The sequence below is a fragment of the Gossypium raimondii genome, chromosome 6 (assembly GCF_025698545.1).
Source record: "Gossypium raimondii isolate GPD5lz chromosome 6, ASM2569854v1, whole genome shotgun sequence".
NCBI lineage: Eukaryota > Viridiplantae > Streptophyta > Magnoliopsida > Malvales > Malvaceae > Gossypium > Gossypium raimondii.
Window position 1 is genome coordinate 53360140 of NC_068570.1, and position 15593 is coordinate 53375732.

General features: G+C 36.6%; 1 protein-coding gene across 1 annotated transcript; it reads left to right on the forward strand.

Moving 5' to 3' along the window:
* The first annotated feature begins 412 nt into the window (after positions 1-412).
* On the forward strand, positions 413-2937 carry LOC105773190 (cation/H(+) antiporter 4). The gene is made up of 3 exons (XM_012594895.2): positions 413-643; positions 730-1740; positions 1828-2937. The coding sequence occupies exons 1-3, from the start codon at positions 413-415 to the stop codon at positions 2935-2937; spliced, it is 2352 nt and encodes a 783-aa protein (XP_012450349.1).
* Positions 2938-15593: the final 12656 nt, after the last annotated feature.

Genomic DNA, 15593 nt, shown 5'->3' on the forward strand with positions numbered 1-15593 from the left:
TTTAATTTAAAAAAAAGAGTAGGGAATGGGCAATAGCAAGATGTTGGGTGAGGGAAAAAAGGGTTGATCAGAAAGCCTCTTTCCCTCTTAAGATATGTTAAATAGTGATGTAACCGTAGGCCATGCATCGAAAGCTGAACAATGACTAAGCATTAGCCAGATATTTGGGTGCCCGAAAATGTGAAAGGAAAAGTAGTGAGAAAGAAAGTGCTAAAATATTATAGTTAAAAACAGTTGGTGAGTAGTGGCTAATGAAAAATCGTAAGCAAGCTCCATTCATCTCAAAACCTACTCTCCGTATTCTTCGTATCTTTCATATCTTTTCATCCACCCTCTTCAATTCTCCACATTTCCCTCCTCCAGCATAAACAAAAAGGTTAATGTTGATCAAGGCCAAAAGCCAAAACAAACCATGGGTGATTCATCTCTCAGTGATTTGAAACCTGAATACAGGGTCGATGGATCATGTTGGAAATTCGTTCCAGTTATTTCAGAAGGATTTTTTAACCAGAGACCTGGTGACATTTTCAGACATCATCTCATTCTCTTGCAACTTCAATTAGCTGTCATTTTCACCCTTGCTGCCATCATTCACTTCTTTCTTGGTCGCTTCTATTTGCCTCGTCTTATATCTGAAGTGCTGGTAGTCACCTCTGAGCTTATGTGTCATTTTCATTTATTTTACATATATAAGATGTTGTACGTTGTTTTGTTTTGTGAATATGACAGGCAGGGGTAATTCTTGGACCGACTGTTCTTGGTCGATTCTTTCCGGACATATCGGCAGTTTTATTCTCCGAACAATCGGTGAAAGTCCTGGCTACATTGACACGGTTCGGGTACTTGTTTTTCATGTTTTTGATTGGTGTGAAGATGGATGTAAATCTAATCAAGAAATCAGGTAGAAGGGAATGGACTATAGGCACCATGGTGATGTTATTCCCCCTTCTGGTCACTGTTATGATTGGGAGACACATAAGCATAGTGGTGGACAAGGTGGATGCACAAAGCGCCCAGTACGAGGTTTCGTTCTTCACTGGCGTACTAATGCTAACCTCATTCCCTGTGGTAGCCATACTTTTAATGCAACTCAAGATCATTAACTCAGAGTTGGGACACCTTACATTGTCATCAGCATTGATTAGTGACATGGTAAGTTTAGTAATGGTAAATATAGGTAACTACAGGGTAATAATGTTATTGGCATCGTTACGTGTAGCTCTCAAGTCTCTGTTCCTCGTTGCCGTCCTTATCGTGTTTATCCTAACGGTTTTACAACAAATGTTATACTGGATCATCAGAAAAACTCCTGAAGGAAAGCCTGTCAAAGATGAGTACATTTTCTTTGTTGTTATAGCATTACTAGTTGTTGCAATAGTTGGTGAAAATGTTGGACTTCAATACATGTATGGTCCTTTTATACTAGGCTTGACAGTACCAACAGGACATCCCTTAGCTTCAACTCTGATAGAAAAACTAGACACTATTGTATCAGGTTGGATGCTGCCACTTATGTCGACTTATTGCGGATACCGATCAAATCTATGGAACCTCAACAGACTACCTCCTTACTGGATAATGTTCGCAGTAACTTTCGGTTTTTTTCTGAAAGTAGCCTGTGGGTTCATTCCTGCATTTTGTTTCAAAGTGCCTTGTAAGGATGCTACAGCATTGGCATTGATGTTGGCTGCCAAAGGCATTGTTGAATTAGGTACTTTTGCAACCAATGCAGAAAAGCAGGTACTCCCTGCTAGGAATTCTTTTAAAGCACTTTTTTTTTTTTTTAAATTTTCTTTTTGCTGATAAGCCAATGCTGTTTTGTTTCAGTCCACCGTTACTCAAGAATTCACCTGGGCTGTAATAATTGTATTCATTTTCGCAGCACTTGTGCCGATACTTACCAGAAAGCTTTATGATCCATCAAAGACATACGCAGGTTACCAGAAAAGAACCGTGTTGAACTCTTCCATAAACGAGGGTGTCCGAATGCTAGCCTGTGCTCATAGACAAGATGATGCATTGTCTGCGATCAAGTTACTTCAACTTTCAAATCCTAGTACCGGGAGTCCCTTGTCGGTTTACGGGCTTTACTTGGAAGAACTAGTGGGTGGAGCGAGTCCTCTCCTTCTTAATCATCAATTAGGCCAAAGGAGTTCTAGCGATGGCGGTCGTTGGCAACCAATCATCGATGTTTTCAATTACTTTAAGTCCCAAAGTAGTAAACCAACTCAAGTGCATGTCTACACAGCAATATCACCTTCCTCATTGATGCATGAAGACGTTTGTTGGGTTGCCTTTGATAATTTAGTAGCTTTAATAATACTTCCATTTCATAGGAAATGGAACAGGAAAGGGAAACTAATCTCTGATTCCAAAGATTTGAGGGACTTCAATACTAAAGTGATGAACAAGGCTCCTTGTTCAGTATCCATTCTAATCGATCGTGACCGAGGTCGTAATTCATCGATCATAGACGAATCATCCACATATAATATATGTGTGGTTTTCTTGGGTGGGAAGGATGACAGAGAAGCTCTTTCCATTGCAAGAAGGATGAAAGGATGGCCTTCGGTTTTCCTAACCGTTATTAGGTTAAAGGAAACAAAGGATATGATCACAGGATGGGAGGGTATGATGGATGACGAATGCTTGAGAGACATTAAACACCCAAGCAATGAAAATGGTAATGTTTTGTACAAGGAAGAGATAGTAAGACATGGAGCAGATACATCTGCACTCATTGGGTCCATATTGGATGAAAACTTTGATCTTATATGTGTGGGACGACACTCACAATGTGACTCACCACTCATAGAAGGCTTATCAGCATGGACTGATTTACCAGAGCTTGGGACCATTGGGGACCTGTTAGTTTCTGCAGAGATCAGTAAACCAATATCTATCCTTGTGGTTCAACAACAGGTTATTGAAAAATGAGTGTAACTTTCACTCTTTTTTCTGCCACACAATGGAAGTGTTGCTTGAACTCTTTCAGGTCCTAATGCAAATATCATTGCTTTAAATACGCAACTAACCCAAAGTGAATCCAAGAAAATGCCATTGGATTGGGATTGTAACATTTAGCCCCTTGGTTTATGGGGGGATTTTCCCATGTGCTAATACGCTCCTTGTATAAATAACTCAATAAACCCTAACAGAAAGCTTGTAAGAATTGTAGTAATTTCTATTATCATGGAATCAGAGTTGCTTCATTTCTGCCTTGTGAACACCTGTTTTTATCTACCCTTTCTTTCAATTTCGATATTTTATGGTAATTTTGTTTGGAAATGGAATTGAGCTTATGGTATAATATAAACTTTCCTTAAATATATTTTTGTATATAAAATTTTATATTAGGTTATATAAAAGTTTAGAATTTTATTTAACACGCATATAAAATATATAATAAAATTTTCCCATAACATATATTAAATAAATTTTATAAAATATTTTATTTGATATATTTTGTATATAAATTTTATACGATTGTATAAAAATTTAAAATTTTATTTTAACTACATAGCTAATATCTTTAAAATCATATATCATTGTATAATATTACACTATACAAAATATATAATAAAATTTCTCACACCCATTTGGGAAAATAAATATTTCATATATAAATACTATACTTAAAAATAATGATATTTGAAATAATTATTTTATTTTATAATATTATAATTTATCATACTCACAATAAAAATGAAAGAAAATAAGTATTTAACATATAAAAATTATATATAAGAAAACATATATATAAAAAATTAGTTGATGTTTTAAAAATAAAATATATTTAGCATATATATAGTGAAAATACATATTTTCATTATATAATTACATATTTATTATTTTATCTATATAAATAAAAAATTATTAATTAAACACATTAATTAAAAATTAAAAAAAAAACTTAAAAACAACAGAAACAAAACATGCTTGAAAGGAGAATTGAACCCAAGCCACGGGCAAAACACCATTAAAAGCCCCCCTTTTTTTTTTTAAATTTACCGAAATGGGCCCGGTATTTTATTATTTATCGAAATGGCCCTTTTTCTCGAAAGCGTCACGTCAACAAGAATGTCGAGACTTAGTAAAAACGCTTCCGAGGCGCGATTTGCTTACGTGGACAGAAATCGCTCCCTCAAGGGCGCGTTTTGCTGCCACGTAAGCGCTCCCCTGGGGACGCGTTTTGCCCGTTTCTACCAAGTTAGGTTTTGGATTTTTAGGGTTAGGGTTAGGGTTAGGGTTTAGGGTTTTTAGGATTTTTAGGGTTTTGGAGAAAAAATTAAATGAATAAGGGATTAGGGTTTAGAGTTTCTTAATTAAATTAATTATAATTTTTTCAAAATTGGATTAGGTTTCGTGTTTATGGTTTTTTAAGAAAAAATCAATTAAATTAGGGTTTAGGGTTACGTGAGTAATTTAATTAAAAATTTATTAAGGAAATCGCTCCCATGTGGACGCGCTTTTGATACAGTAGGTCCTGAAAAAATAATTTCGAGTTGACGTTTCTGAGCAAATAGTATAAAAACGCTTCAAGCAGGATGCTTTATCAGAAGAATTTCTAAAATCGCTTCCACGTGGCCACACTTTTGCTACAGTAGATCCTGAAAAAATAATTTTGAGTTGACGTTTCTAAGCAAATAGTATAAAAAAGGCTTCAAGCAGGATGCTTTATCAGAAGAATTTTTGAAATCGCTCCCACGTGGATGCGCTTTTGCTACAGTAGCATGTTTGGTCTGAGGCTATAAATGAGGCAAAAAATGTTCTCAGATTGCATAAGTTGCAGCAAAAACAATTTAGAGAGGCTAAGAAGGTTAGAAACTAAAGATGAGTGAACGTATTAGTGCTGTTATTTACTATGATGGAGAGGTTTGCTACACCGAGAATGGTGTTATTTTTTATCGGAGAATATAGTGCGACTGGTTTTTAACCAGAACATAGATTTGATAGAACTTCGTAAAAGAATTAGGCGTAAAATTTTCGGAATGGCGCCAATGAAAGTTCTGTCTATTACGTATCGATTTTGTTTTTCTGTTGATCCGGTGACATATGACTCGTTCAACATAAAATGTACTCGTAGCTTGGAGGCAATGGTGCAGAACCATTTTGCTAGTGGAGCACCTTATATTGAGTTATATGTACAATTTACATCGCCAAATGATGTATTTGCGACTGGTGTTTGAGAGGTATACACGACCCTTGGCCGACACTTGGTTAGCGAGTTACAAAACATGGAGCAGCCCATGTTTGGTAGCGGTGTGGAATGCACATCCCCTGCAAGACACTTTGTCGGTGGATGGGATATGTACGTCGGTGGCTCGATGTATGATGCTGGAAATACGTACTGATGAGCGACATCAAGTTCTAGTGGTTGGCAATCTACGTCCAATTGGGGACGTTATGAAATGCCCAGAAGAAGGGATGATGTACTCCCTACGACGTCTACCGGTGAGGGGATCTCGTACGTTACAGATGATGCTGGGTTAGAAGATGACTCCGATGTGGATCCACCTCGAGAGCCGGGGCCCGATGGTGAAGAAGTTGGCTTATTTTGTGAACCGGAGCCTATTCCAACAGAACTTGAAGATACCGAAAGGAGTTCAGATGAAGAAGAAAATCCACGATTCAGAGCATACTCACCTCCAGCCCACATGCATAATGTCGATCTGTCTGCAGATGATGTGTTGGAGTTTCCAGAGCTACCACACAGGTTGCGTGATCGTACAAGTTCGGGGCTGGATTCGGGTGAATTTGAAATTGGTAATCAGTTTTCCAACAAGGATAGTTTTATTGGTGCTTTGAAACAACATAGCATCGCCAATGGGGTTAACTACCACGTGGTTAAATCCAAATCTGATAATTTTGAGGCAAAATATGCCGTGTAAGACGACACATATTAATGGAAAATCTACGCCTCGTTGAGGAAAAGGACAGGGTTGTGGGAGATAAAAAAGTACAAATGTCCACATACATGTCTTTGTAGAGTACGATTGTGGTTTCGAATAATCTTGTTATTATGTAATGTTGCATTATTTAATGTACTCCGTTTATAGGTGTTTCACAAGATCATCCCAAGATGGATTCAGCTATATTAGCTAGCTTGATACTACCCACGGTGAAGACAGATCCCAGGACTTCAGTGTCGGCCTTAATTGCCAATATTCGTAGCCAAATGGGGTACATACCCTCTTACCGCAAGGCTTAGATAGCTAAGCAGAAGGCGTTGGAGAAGATGCATAGTAGGTGGGACGCTTCATATAATGAAATATGACAGTGGTGTCAAGTGCTAGAGAGATACGTCTCAGGTTGCATCACAGACTTTGAAACGAAACATGCGTACTACAACGGCCGGTTGCTACGTAGATGCCAAGTGTTCAAATGCCTGTTTTGGACCTTTAAGCAATGTCGAGACACACATTTCCATACTGCAAGCCATTGGTATAAATTGACGGTACCTTTATATTTGGTAGGTATACTCATCGGCTATTGCTTGCAGTGGCAGAGGATGGCGGTGGGAGAATTCTTCCAATTGCGTTTGCAATAACACCGGAGGAGTCGTCTGATGACTAGAATTTCTTTCTATCTAGGTTAAGGACGCATGTGTGCCCCCAACCTGATATCTGTGTTATTTCAGATTGGGGTACCGATATACTAACTGTATTTGATCGACAGGGAAGCTTATGACAGCACACACACCATCGATATTGCCTAAGGCACGTTGCTTCCAACTACTCAGGCAATATCCATCTAAGAGCGAACGACGACAAGTGACCAACATGGGTATTTAGTCTTAATTAATATTATTTCGTTTGTCACTTTGAATTTATTGTAAATGAAAAAGTGGTATGTAATATTTGCTATGAACTTATATTGGCAGGGTATGAAATAAATAAAGACCGTTTTCCCAAGAGGTTGGCAGTTTTGGGTTTAATTAACAACGAAGGTGCGGACTACCTTTTCAACATACGTTTCGAACAGTGAGCACAAGCATACGACGGCGGCCTACGATATGGTCAGATGACCTCAAACCTGACTGAATGCATAAATTCTGTTCTAAAAGGAACGCGCCATCTACCAATAACATCGGTTGTGTGAGAGACACATTTTCGTTTGGTGGCGCTATTTCCAAAGTGAGCAGCGAGTTATACAGGCCAGATGCAGGGAGGCCATGTATGGTGCAGTAAGGTAGTGCAAGAAATTAACAAGGCCAATGTGTGGGCAAACACCATGTACACAGTGTGTTACAATCGAGACAACTTATGGTTTCGCGTGACAGAGTTTGACAGACCGCATCAAGGTGTTATTGGCGGACAATATCGTGTACACTTGCGAAATAGAACTTGCGACTATGGGATGTTTGATGTACTTTGTTATCCATGCGCTCATGTAATTGCAGCTTGTCAGAATCTCCGTCTGGATCCGATGAGCTATGTCGACGAAGTGTACAAATTAGAAAACATGTACAACGTCTGGAGACACGTTTTCCCACCGGTCCCAGATGAACGTAAGTGGCAGCCCGTATCGCTTGCTCCTTTTAAGCTGTTACCGGATAGAGAATTGCGTCACAAACCGAAGGGTCGACCTTGCTCGACTAGAATACGTAACAATATAGATATCTGAGAAACAACCAGTCAATGCAAGTTATGCGGATGGTGTAGGAATCCAGGCCATACAAGCCGATCATTCCTAAATCGCAATAGTTGAACGTCAGTGTAAACAACTTTGTATTATTAAGAATATTTGCCTATTTTGTGAAATGAAATAATATGCCAAGTGTTCAACATATTGAATTATTTAAAATAATTTTTATTATTAAGAATATTAACTATTTTGTATTTTATTAAATGAAATAATATCAAAATATTCAAAATAAACTATTTTGTATTTTATTACATTAAATAATATCAAAATTCAAAATGAACTATTTTGTATTTTATTACATCAAATATAAACTATTTTGTATTTTATTAAATGAAATAATATCAAAATATTCAAAATAAACTATTTTGTATTTTATTAAATGAAATAATATCAAAATATTCAAAATAAACTATTTTGTATTTTATTACATCAAATAATATCAAAATATTCAAAATGAACTATTTTGTATTTTATTACATTAATATAAACTATTTTTATTTTATTAAATGAAATAATATCAAAATATTCAAAATAAACTATTTTGTTTTATTACATCAAATAATATCAAAATATTCAAAATAAACTATTTTGTATTTTATTACATCAAATAATATCAAAATATTCAAAATGAACTATTTTGTATTTTGTTACATTAATATAAACTATTTTGTATTTTATTAAATGAAATAATATCAAAATATTCAAAATAAACTATTTTGTTTTTATTACATCAAATAATATCAAAATATTCAAAATAAACTATTTTGTATTTGATTACATCAAATAATATCAAAATATTCAAAATAAACTATTTTGTATTTTATTACATTAATACAAACTACTTTGTACAAATAAATTAAAATAAAAATCAATCTCCGTGCCCGCCGGATTCAGTGCCACATGGCGGTCGTCGACGGTTACGCGCTCGATTCCTTCTTTGTCCAGCTTTTGGCGGGGGTTGTGGTTGCTCCGGCGGGGATTCTGGTTCATCCGGTAGGGGATCTAGTTGTCGGTGTTGGGACGAGGAGAATAGTGAATGTGGAGGTGTTTGCATCCCCAACGGCGAAGGTGTTTGAAACCCATATAGTGATGGGGTTTGGTAAAAAGAAGAGCTCCCGATGCTCCCTCTTGCGATCCTTCATGCGACGATGGCCTATACATCGGCGGTCAACTCGGCGTATTCAAAAATAGAGATGAACCGGGCCATTGACTCCAACCTGCCATGAGACTAGGAAAAGGAAACATATAAGGGTTAAGATACATAAAATGGCTAGGATACGCATCTGACGTCATCTGAAAAGGCTATACCGTGGGTATCGTTGGTTGAACTGCTGGGTTGAGTGACTGTGTCGGTGCTGTTGTTGGGCCTGATGAAGTTATGGGCGCTGATGATGGGCAAGGTGAATTTTTGGGCCTCGTTGATGGGCCTGCACCGTCGTCCCTTCTTCTTGGATTTAAAAGGCCACGTCGTTCCCTTTAGACACGCAATTGCCGCTGCCTCTCCTCTGGCGAGAGTAAATACGGTTTGCCATGGATCCTAAACCATGACATGTATTCCACCACGCACTCTAACTCTGGAACGATGATCGGTTCCCGAGTAGGTATATAGTCATATTGATCTTTCCACATCTGGATGTAGTGTGACTAGAATCTCGGCCAATCCGTATGCAATTGCCGTAGGTTGATTTTGTGGTGATAATCCAACACCTCAGGTGACACGGGAATCGGTTGTTGGAATCCAAATTGCTGTAATACTCTATCTGACTGGTGCATCTCCACAGTCGCAAAGTTGACCAATGAGACTTTCACATGCCAACCGTTTGGATTTTGGAAGTACTCATCTGGAATTACTGCCCGAATTGTCAGATCCTCGTATGGTGTCCATTAAAACTATATGACCATGATGGAAATATTAGTTATGTACTAAATACTAAATACCAATCGACTATCTCATTATGAAAATATCTATTTTATTTAATACTTACTTGTGCTTCCGACCGTTGGTCCAATAGAAGCCGTATATCTTCAAGAGAGGTAGGTAATCGAGCATAACTTGCCAGATGGTTCCACTTAATTAAATAAATTTTTAGCATTCGATTATAATTTAAATCTACGTAATAATTGTAAAATCTAATATAAAATTTACCTCGTTATAAGTGGGAATGTATACGGGTGGTCCACTTGAGGACATAAAAATAGAAAGCGAAACCGTGCCTATGACTACAGTAGTGACAAGCAACCTTCGATTTTCACTTTATTCAGTCACGTCGCCCCGCACATCTCCCGGTACAATGTTGCCAACACGGCAGACCCCAAGCTAAATTCACCAATTGTTCGAAAATCAACGAGTTTCAGCAGCCATCTTTGATGCACGAGGTTCCGTGATAAGTCCGACATCAGATAACCTCCAATTATCTGAAGAATGTATGCCCGAGCATATCTGATTCTTTCTATTTCGGTTGAATCATCATCCGGATCCGGGAATGTAGCCCATCTCGATTCGACCTCCATTAATATTCTCCGAAATAGCGCCCAATAGCTCGTAGCATACCGCTCCTCAATCACCAGATTGAACAGACTCGGTGACTGCGTACCCGTCCACTGGCAACCCCAATTGCAAATTGACAGCTTCCAAAGTGATAGTGCACTCTTCACATGGAAGATGGAATGTGTGCATCTCGGGTCTCCACCTCTCAATCAACGCACTGATGAGTTTCGGGTCTAACTTGCATTCCCGGCCTACCGTCGCCATGTGCCAAAAACCCGCATCCCGTCGGTAATTCTCTACCAACGGTGATGGAGGACCATGCATATTGCGGATATAACATTGCAATATCCGATCTACAGACTTTTATAACAAATAATAAAATAATAATTATTTAAAATTGCATAAATAAAAAAATCATAAATAATATTTAAAAATTAAATTTAACACTTACCATTTTCATTTGTTCCATGGATATATGCTTGTCATCAAGACGAATCAATTCCCCGGCCATTGCTAAATTGGTAAAAAAATTTACGATTTAAAAAAAGAATTCAAAAAAATAAATTTTAAAACTATTTTAAAAATAATTAAAAATTTGAAGCTCTTTTAAATATGAATTTGAGAGAATATTAGAGAGAAATTGAGATAATATTAGAGAGAAATTGAGAGAATATTAGTGAGAAATTGAGAGAAAGGATTTAGTTGTGAAAAAAAATGAAGGTTGGAGGGTTTATAGTTTTTTTTTTTTTACCGTTCGGGGGGTCACCAACGGTCAAAAAATTAGCCGTTGCTACTGTTCACGCGCGGGAAAATCGCGTCCCCAGGGGAGCGCTTACATGGCAACAAAACGTGCCCTTGAGGGAGTGATTTCTGTCCACGTAAGCAAATCGTGCTCTCAGGAACGCGTTTTTCTGCTACGTCCCCTGACATCGCTCTGACGTGGACGCGCTTTCGGGAAAAATGGTTCATTCCGGTAAATAATAATATACCGGGCCCATTTCGGTAAATTTTAAAAAAAAAGGGCTTTTTCTTGTATTTTACCTCCAAGCCACACAAAAAAATGTCGACCATGCATTTAATTATTTCTCGATGGCATATAAGAACAACAAATTTTGTAAAAAAATGTTTTTCAAAAGCGGCAATCTAATCAACAAAAATGACCTATTTATCTAAACAATACGAAAAAAAGGGTTAAACTCTGAATTTTTTAGAAGGGGTATATATTCATAATTTTGCCTATTTGCGCACATACAAAAAAAAAACATAAACTATAGCATAAACACCATTTTTTTTTGACAAAACAAATTTTTTAAATTACATAAGTTAGATTGTAATTGCACTTATATAAAATTATAACTAAATTTGTAACAGTAGGTAGTGACAACTGAATAAAAAATAAAGAGTAAGATGCATTACAAGAAATAAGAGATTGATTACACAGTTCAGTTCAACAACCTAACGCTGTATAATCTTGCTTAGAGAATGAACCCATTATACTAACTTTCATAGTACAATCTTTGATAACCAACTCAATTAACCTAAGTGTCGAAACCATTTTTTTGTGAAAACGGGATCAACTTGGATTTTGAAAACGAAAACGAAAATGGGAGTCGCCACCAATCCTTTTTGATGAGGTGTGATAAGATCACCTCGAAAAGTGGTTGTTTTTAATAAACGATTTGATTTTATTAAAATAACAATTTTAGTCCACGAAATTCAGAAAAACAGGTTCAGGAGTCTGTTACGTACGAGGAAGGATTAGCACCCTTGTAACGCCCAAAATTGGTACCTAGTTGATTAATTAATGTCTTAGTGTTAAAAATTGAAAACTTTGAAGAGATTTAAAATACGATCCTTTATTAAAATGCTAAAAATTTTCGAGAAAAGGGATATTTTTCACGTTAATCGAGAAAGAGAATTACGTCCCGTAAGTTAGGACATAATGTCTTGAGTTCCCGATACGAGAATACATGCCAAAAATTTATTTATTCGAAAGATATTCGATTATCTCGGTTTTAGAAAAGACCATATTCCGTAAGTTAGAACACAACCTTTTATTAATTCCCGAGATTATTTAAAAAAATTATGTTTGAAAAGATTCATGTATTTGGATTTATTGAGAAAATCGAAACCCCGTAAGTTAGGGTACGACTTTTCCGAATCTCAAAATACGAAATGTTATTTATTTAAAACAAATTTTGATATATCGAGTAAAATGAAACACGATGTCGTAATAAAAAGAATGCGAAAACAAGTTACATTGTTGATATGCATAACAAAACAATAATGAATACGATGGTGTAAAAATAATACGAGCAATAGCAACGAAAATAAGATAAATAAAAGGACAAATCAATAGCATATAAAATAACAAGTATATAAGCAAATAAAAGTAAAACATTCATTAAAATAATAATGAAAACGTAAATAAATAAGTAAATAAAGAAAATGAATAAAATTATGAAAATGTAAAAGATATATGTATGTACATATATATAAATTATAAGACATAATAAAAATATATATAAGTATGTATATATATATAAATAAATTATAAAAATATATACGTGTATATATATGTATATTATAAAATGTATGTATTTATATATATAATGAAATTTGAAATTTAAAAGGTATAAATGAGTAAATAAAAATAAAAATAATAATTAATAATAATAGTAATAATATCAAATTTATTAATTTTAATAAGAAAATAACCAAAATAACAAAAAGGGCTAAATTGAATTTTAAAACAAACTTCGGGGTTTAAATCTATAAGTAAATAAAAAAGAATGGCCCGAGACTGAAATAGGATGCGCTGAAAGAACGAGGGACTGATTGGGCAATATCCCCAACCTTAATGCGCAGCGTTTCAGCTCAGACTAAAATAGAACACGTAGAATATTAAGCGGCCAAATTTAAAAAACAAAAGGGACCAGATTGCGCAACGGCACAAAAGCAGAAGGACCGTACGCGCAAATAACCCCTTTACAAAAAACGCGCGGATCCTCCTAAAGGGACGGGTCAGATCTAGAGTCAGAGGCCAAAACGACGTCGTTTTTGGCCTTTGAATCCCAAAATCAAAACAGCGCCATTTTAATATGTTTATAAAAGCTAAAAAAATATCTAAGTTTCATTCTTAACAGTTTCTAAAAAAAATTTTGAGAGCATTTCTCTGCTTCACAACCATCCGAGTTCTGGCCTAGGGCTCTGCCCTTGCGCCGCCTTGTCTCCACCGTGGGTGGTGGTCGGCGATGCGCAAAAGGGCATTTTTAGCCCGCGTTTCACAGGATCCTTGAGGGTCAAGCCCTATCAACCTTAAAGAATCAAAAGAATGAGGCTCTCGGTGCTCTTTGGATTCGGTTCCGACGACGGAAGAGAACCCTCCGATGGCGCGAAGACGAGGTATCTAGTGAGTCCTCTCTCCCCCTTTTATTTTTTATATGCTTTGCATGTATAAAACAAATGAAAAAAATAAAAAAAACACGAAGACAACAGAGAAACAATCAGAGATTTGAAACCGAAAGAAAAAAAATCACCTTTGAAAATGTTATTTTTTCTTTTATTCTCAATTTTGTGTATCTAACCCTTTGAAATTGATTCGAATGGCTTTTTTATAGCCATTTACAAAGTTTTTATTATTTTGTGTCACTTATTTCCTCTGATTTTGCAGGTGCAAGTGACGGCGCGGCAGTGGCAGTGGCGGTGGCACTGCATAGTGGCCAGTAGAGCTAGGAACCCTTAAGTGCGGCGCACTTAGGGTTTGACTTGTTGTTTCTGATTTGATTTATTTTTTTGGGCTAGGTTTAGACAGTTGGGCTAAGGGTTTTGGGTTGTTATTTTGGGTTGTTCTTAAGTTTGGCTCTTTATTGGGCCATCTGATTTGGGTTTATAATATTTGGACTGTTTATTATTTGATTTTGGGTTTCATTTATTCAATTTTGGGCCTGGGCAAAAAACTGGTTATTACAGCTGCCCCTCTTTGCTCGTTGTCGTGTAATGAGAATAGAACGAAGACTAAGAAAGACTAATTTTGACCGGTCGCGCTGATTCTAGACTTGTTCTGGTGCTTTTCTTCTTCAAGTAGCTTCATTCCAATCCACCGTGTCTTGTTGCTTCGATCCACTCCACTGCAGCTTCAGAAAGAGATATGACTTGTAGCTTCAATCAACTCTACCGCAGCTTCAAGGGGATGAGATTTGTGGTTTTAGTCTGCTCCACTGCAACTTCAGGGAGATAAGGCTTGCTATGGTAGATTTAATCCGACGTACTGCAACTTCTGAGGTATAAGATTCATCGTTTAATTCGCTCTATTGCAACTTCAGGGAGATAGGATTAGTTATCTTCAGTCTGCTCCGCTGCAACTTTAGGAAGATAAGGCTGGTGGCTTCAATCTGCTTCACTGCAACTTTAGGAAGATAAAATCTGTCATAACTTGTAGCTTTAATCTATTCCACTGCAAAGCCAGGGAAATAAGATTCGCTGTCTTCAGTCTGCTCTGTTGCAACTTCAGGGAGATAAGACTTGTATCTTCAACCTGCTCCACTGCAACTTCAGGGAGATAAGGTTTGCTTTCTTTAGTCTGCTCCACTGCAACTTCAAGGAGATAAGACTTGTATCTTCAACGTACTCCATTGCAACTTTAGGGAGATAAGATTCGCCATGATAACTTCAATCCCTCCAACTGTAACTTTAGCGGTATAGGATTTGTGTTTCATTAGTCTGTTATCTGGGGAACATGACCTGTAGAATCCATTTTATGGATCTATTTATGCCTAGTGATTAGGATGTTATGATCAGAATGAATCAAATGCTCCTCACTAGATGTGTATGAATGATATTTGCATGAATGCAAAATGTCATTTTTCGAGAATGATCCCTTTTTAATGATTAGGTTGTCATCGCTCTTTCGTCATCAATGTTCTGATGCATTACCCTGCCCTCTTGTTCAACAGGTACCTTTGATAGAAAATCTAAAGAAATAATCACAATTTACACTTTTTTCTCAAATGTTTCCAACCCTTAGGTTTGGTTAGTTCTAAATAATAGTCATGTTTCAGGTCCTCATACTATTTAGAAGCTTTCAGAGTAATATGCAGAACTCTTTTTGCTCAAATATTATCAATCCATTAATCGTTATTTCAATGGAAAATGCTTAAAAAAGATCATTAAGGCGGACACGACTGAAATTTATCATGAAACGAAGTCTAAAAAGAATGGATTAATTAAAAAAAGTGAACATTGCTGGAATAAAAAATAGGTGAGGGGAAGAAATAAGTGCCCCGAATATCGCAGCCTGAGCTTCTCTGTACAAACTTCTTGGGGACCATTTTGAACTCAACATGTGTCTAGGAGATCACTTTGTTGATGCCCCAAGATGTAGCATACCTCCTTCTCGTTAATGCAGATATAGTAATATCACTGCATACCCCCACCTTCGATCCAAATTTGAATTGCC

Excerpts from the sequence above, each read along its gene's own strand:
- LOC105773190 (XM_012594895.2), top strand. The coding sequence starts at position 413 with ATGGGTGATTCATCTCTCAGTGATTTGAAACCTGAATACAGGGTCGAT. Across the intron at positions 644-729 it reads GTCTTATATCTGAAGTGCTG|GCAGGGGTAATTCTTGGACC; the intron begins GTAGTCACCTCT and ends TGAATATGACAG. Across the intron at positions 1,741-1,827 it reads CAACCAATGCAGAAAAGCAG|TCCACCGTTACTCAAGAATT; the intron begins GTACTCCCTGCT and ends GTTTTGTTTCAG.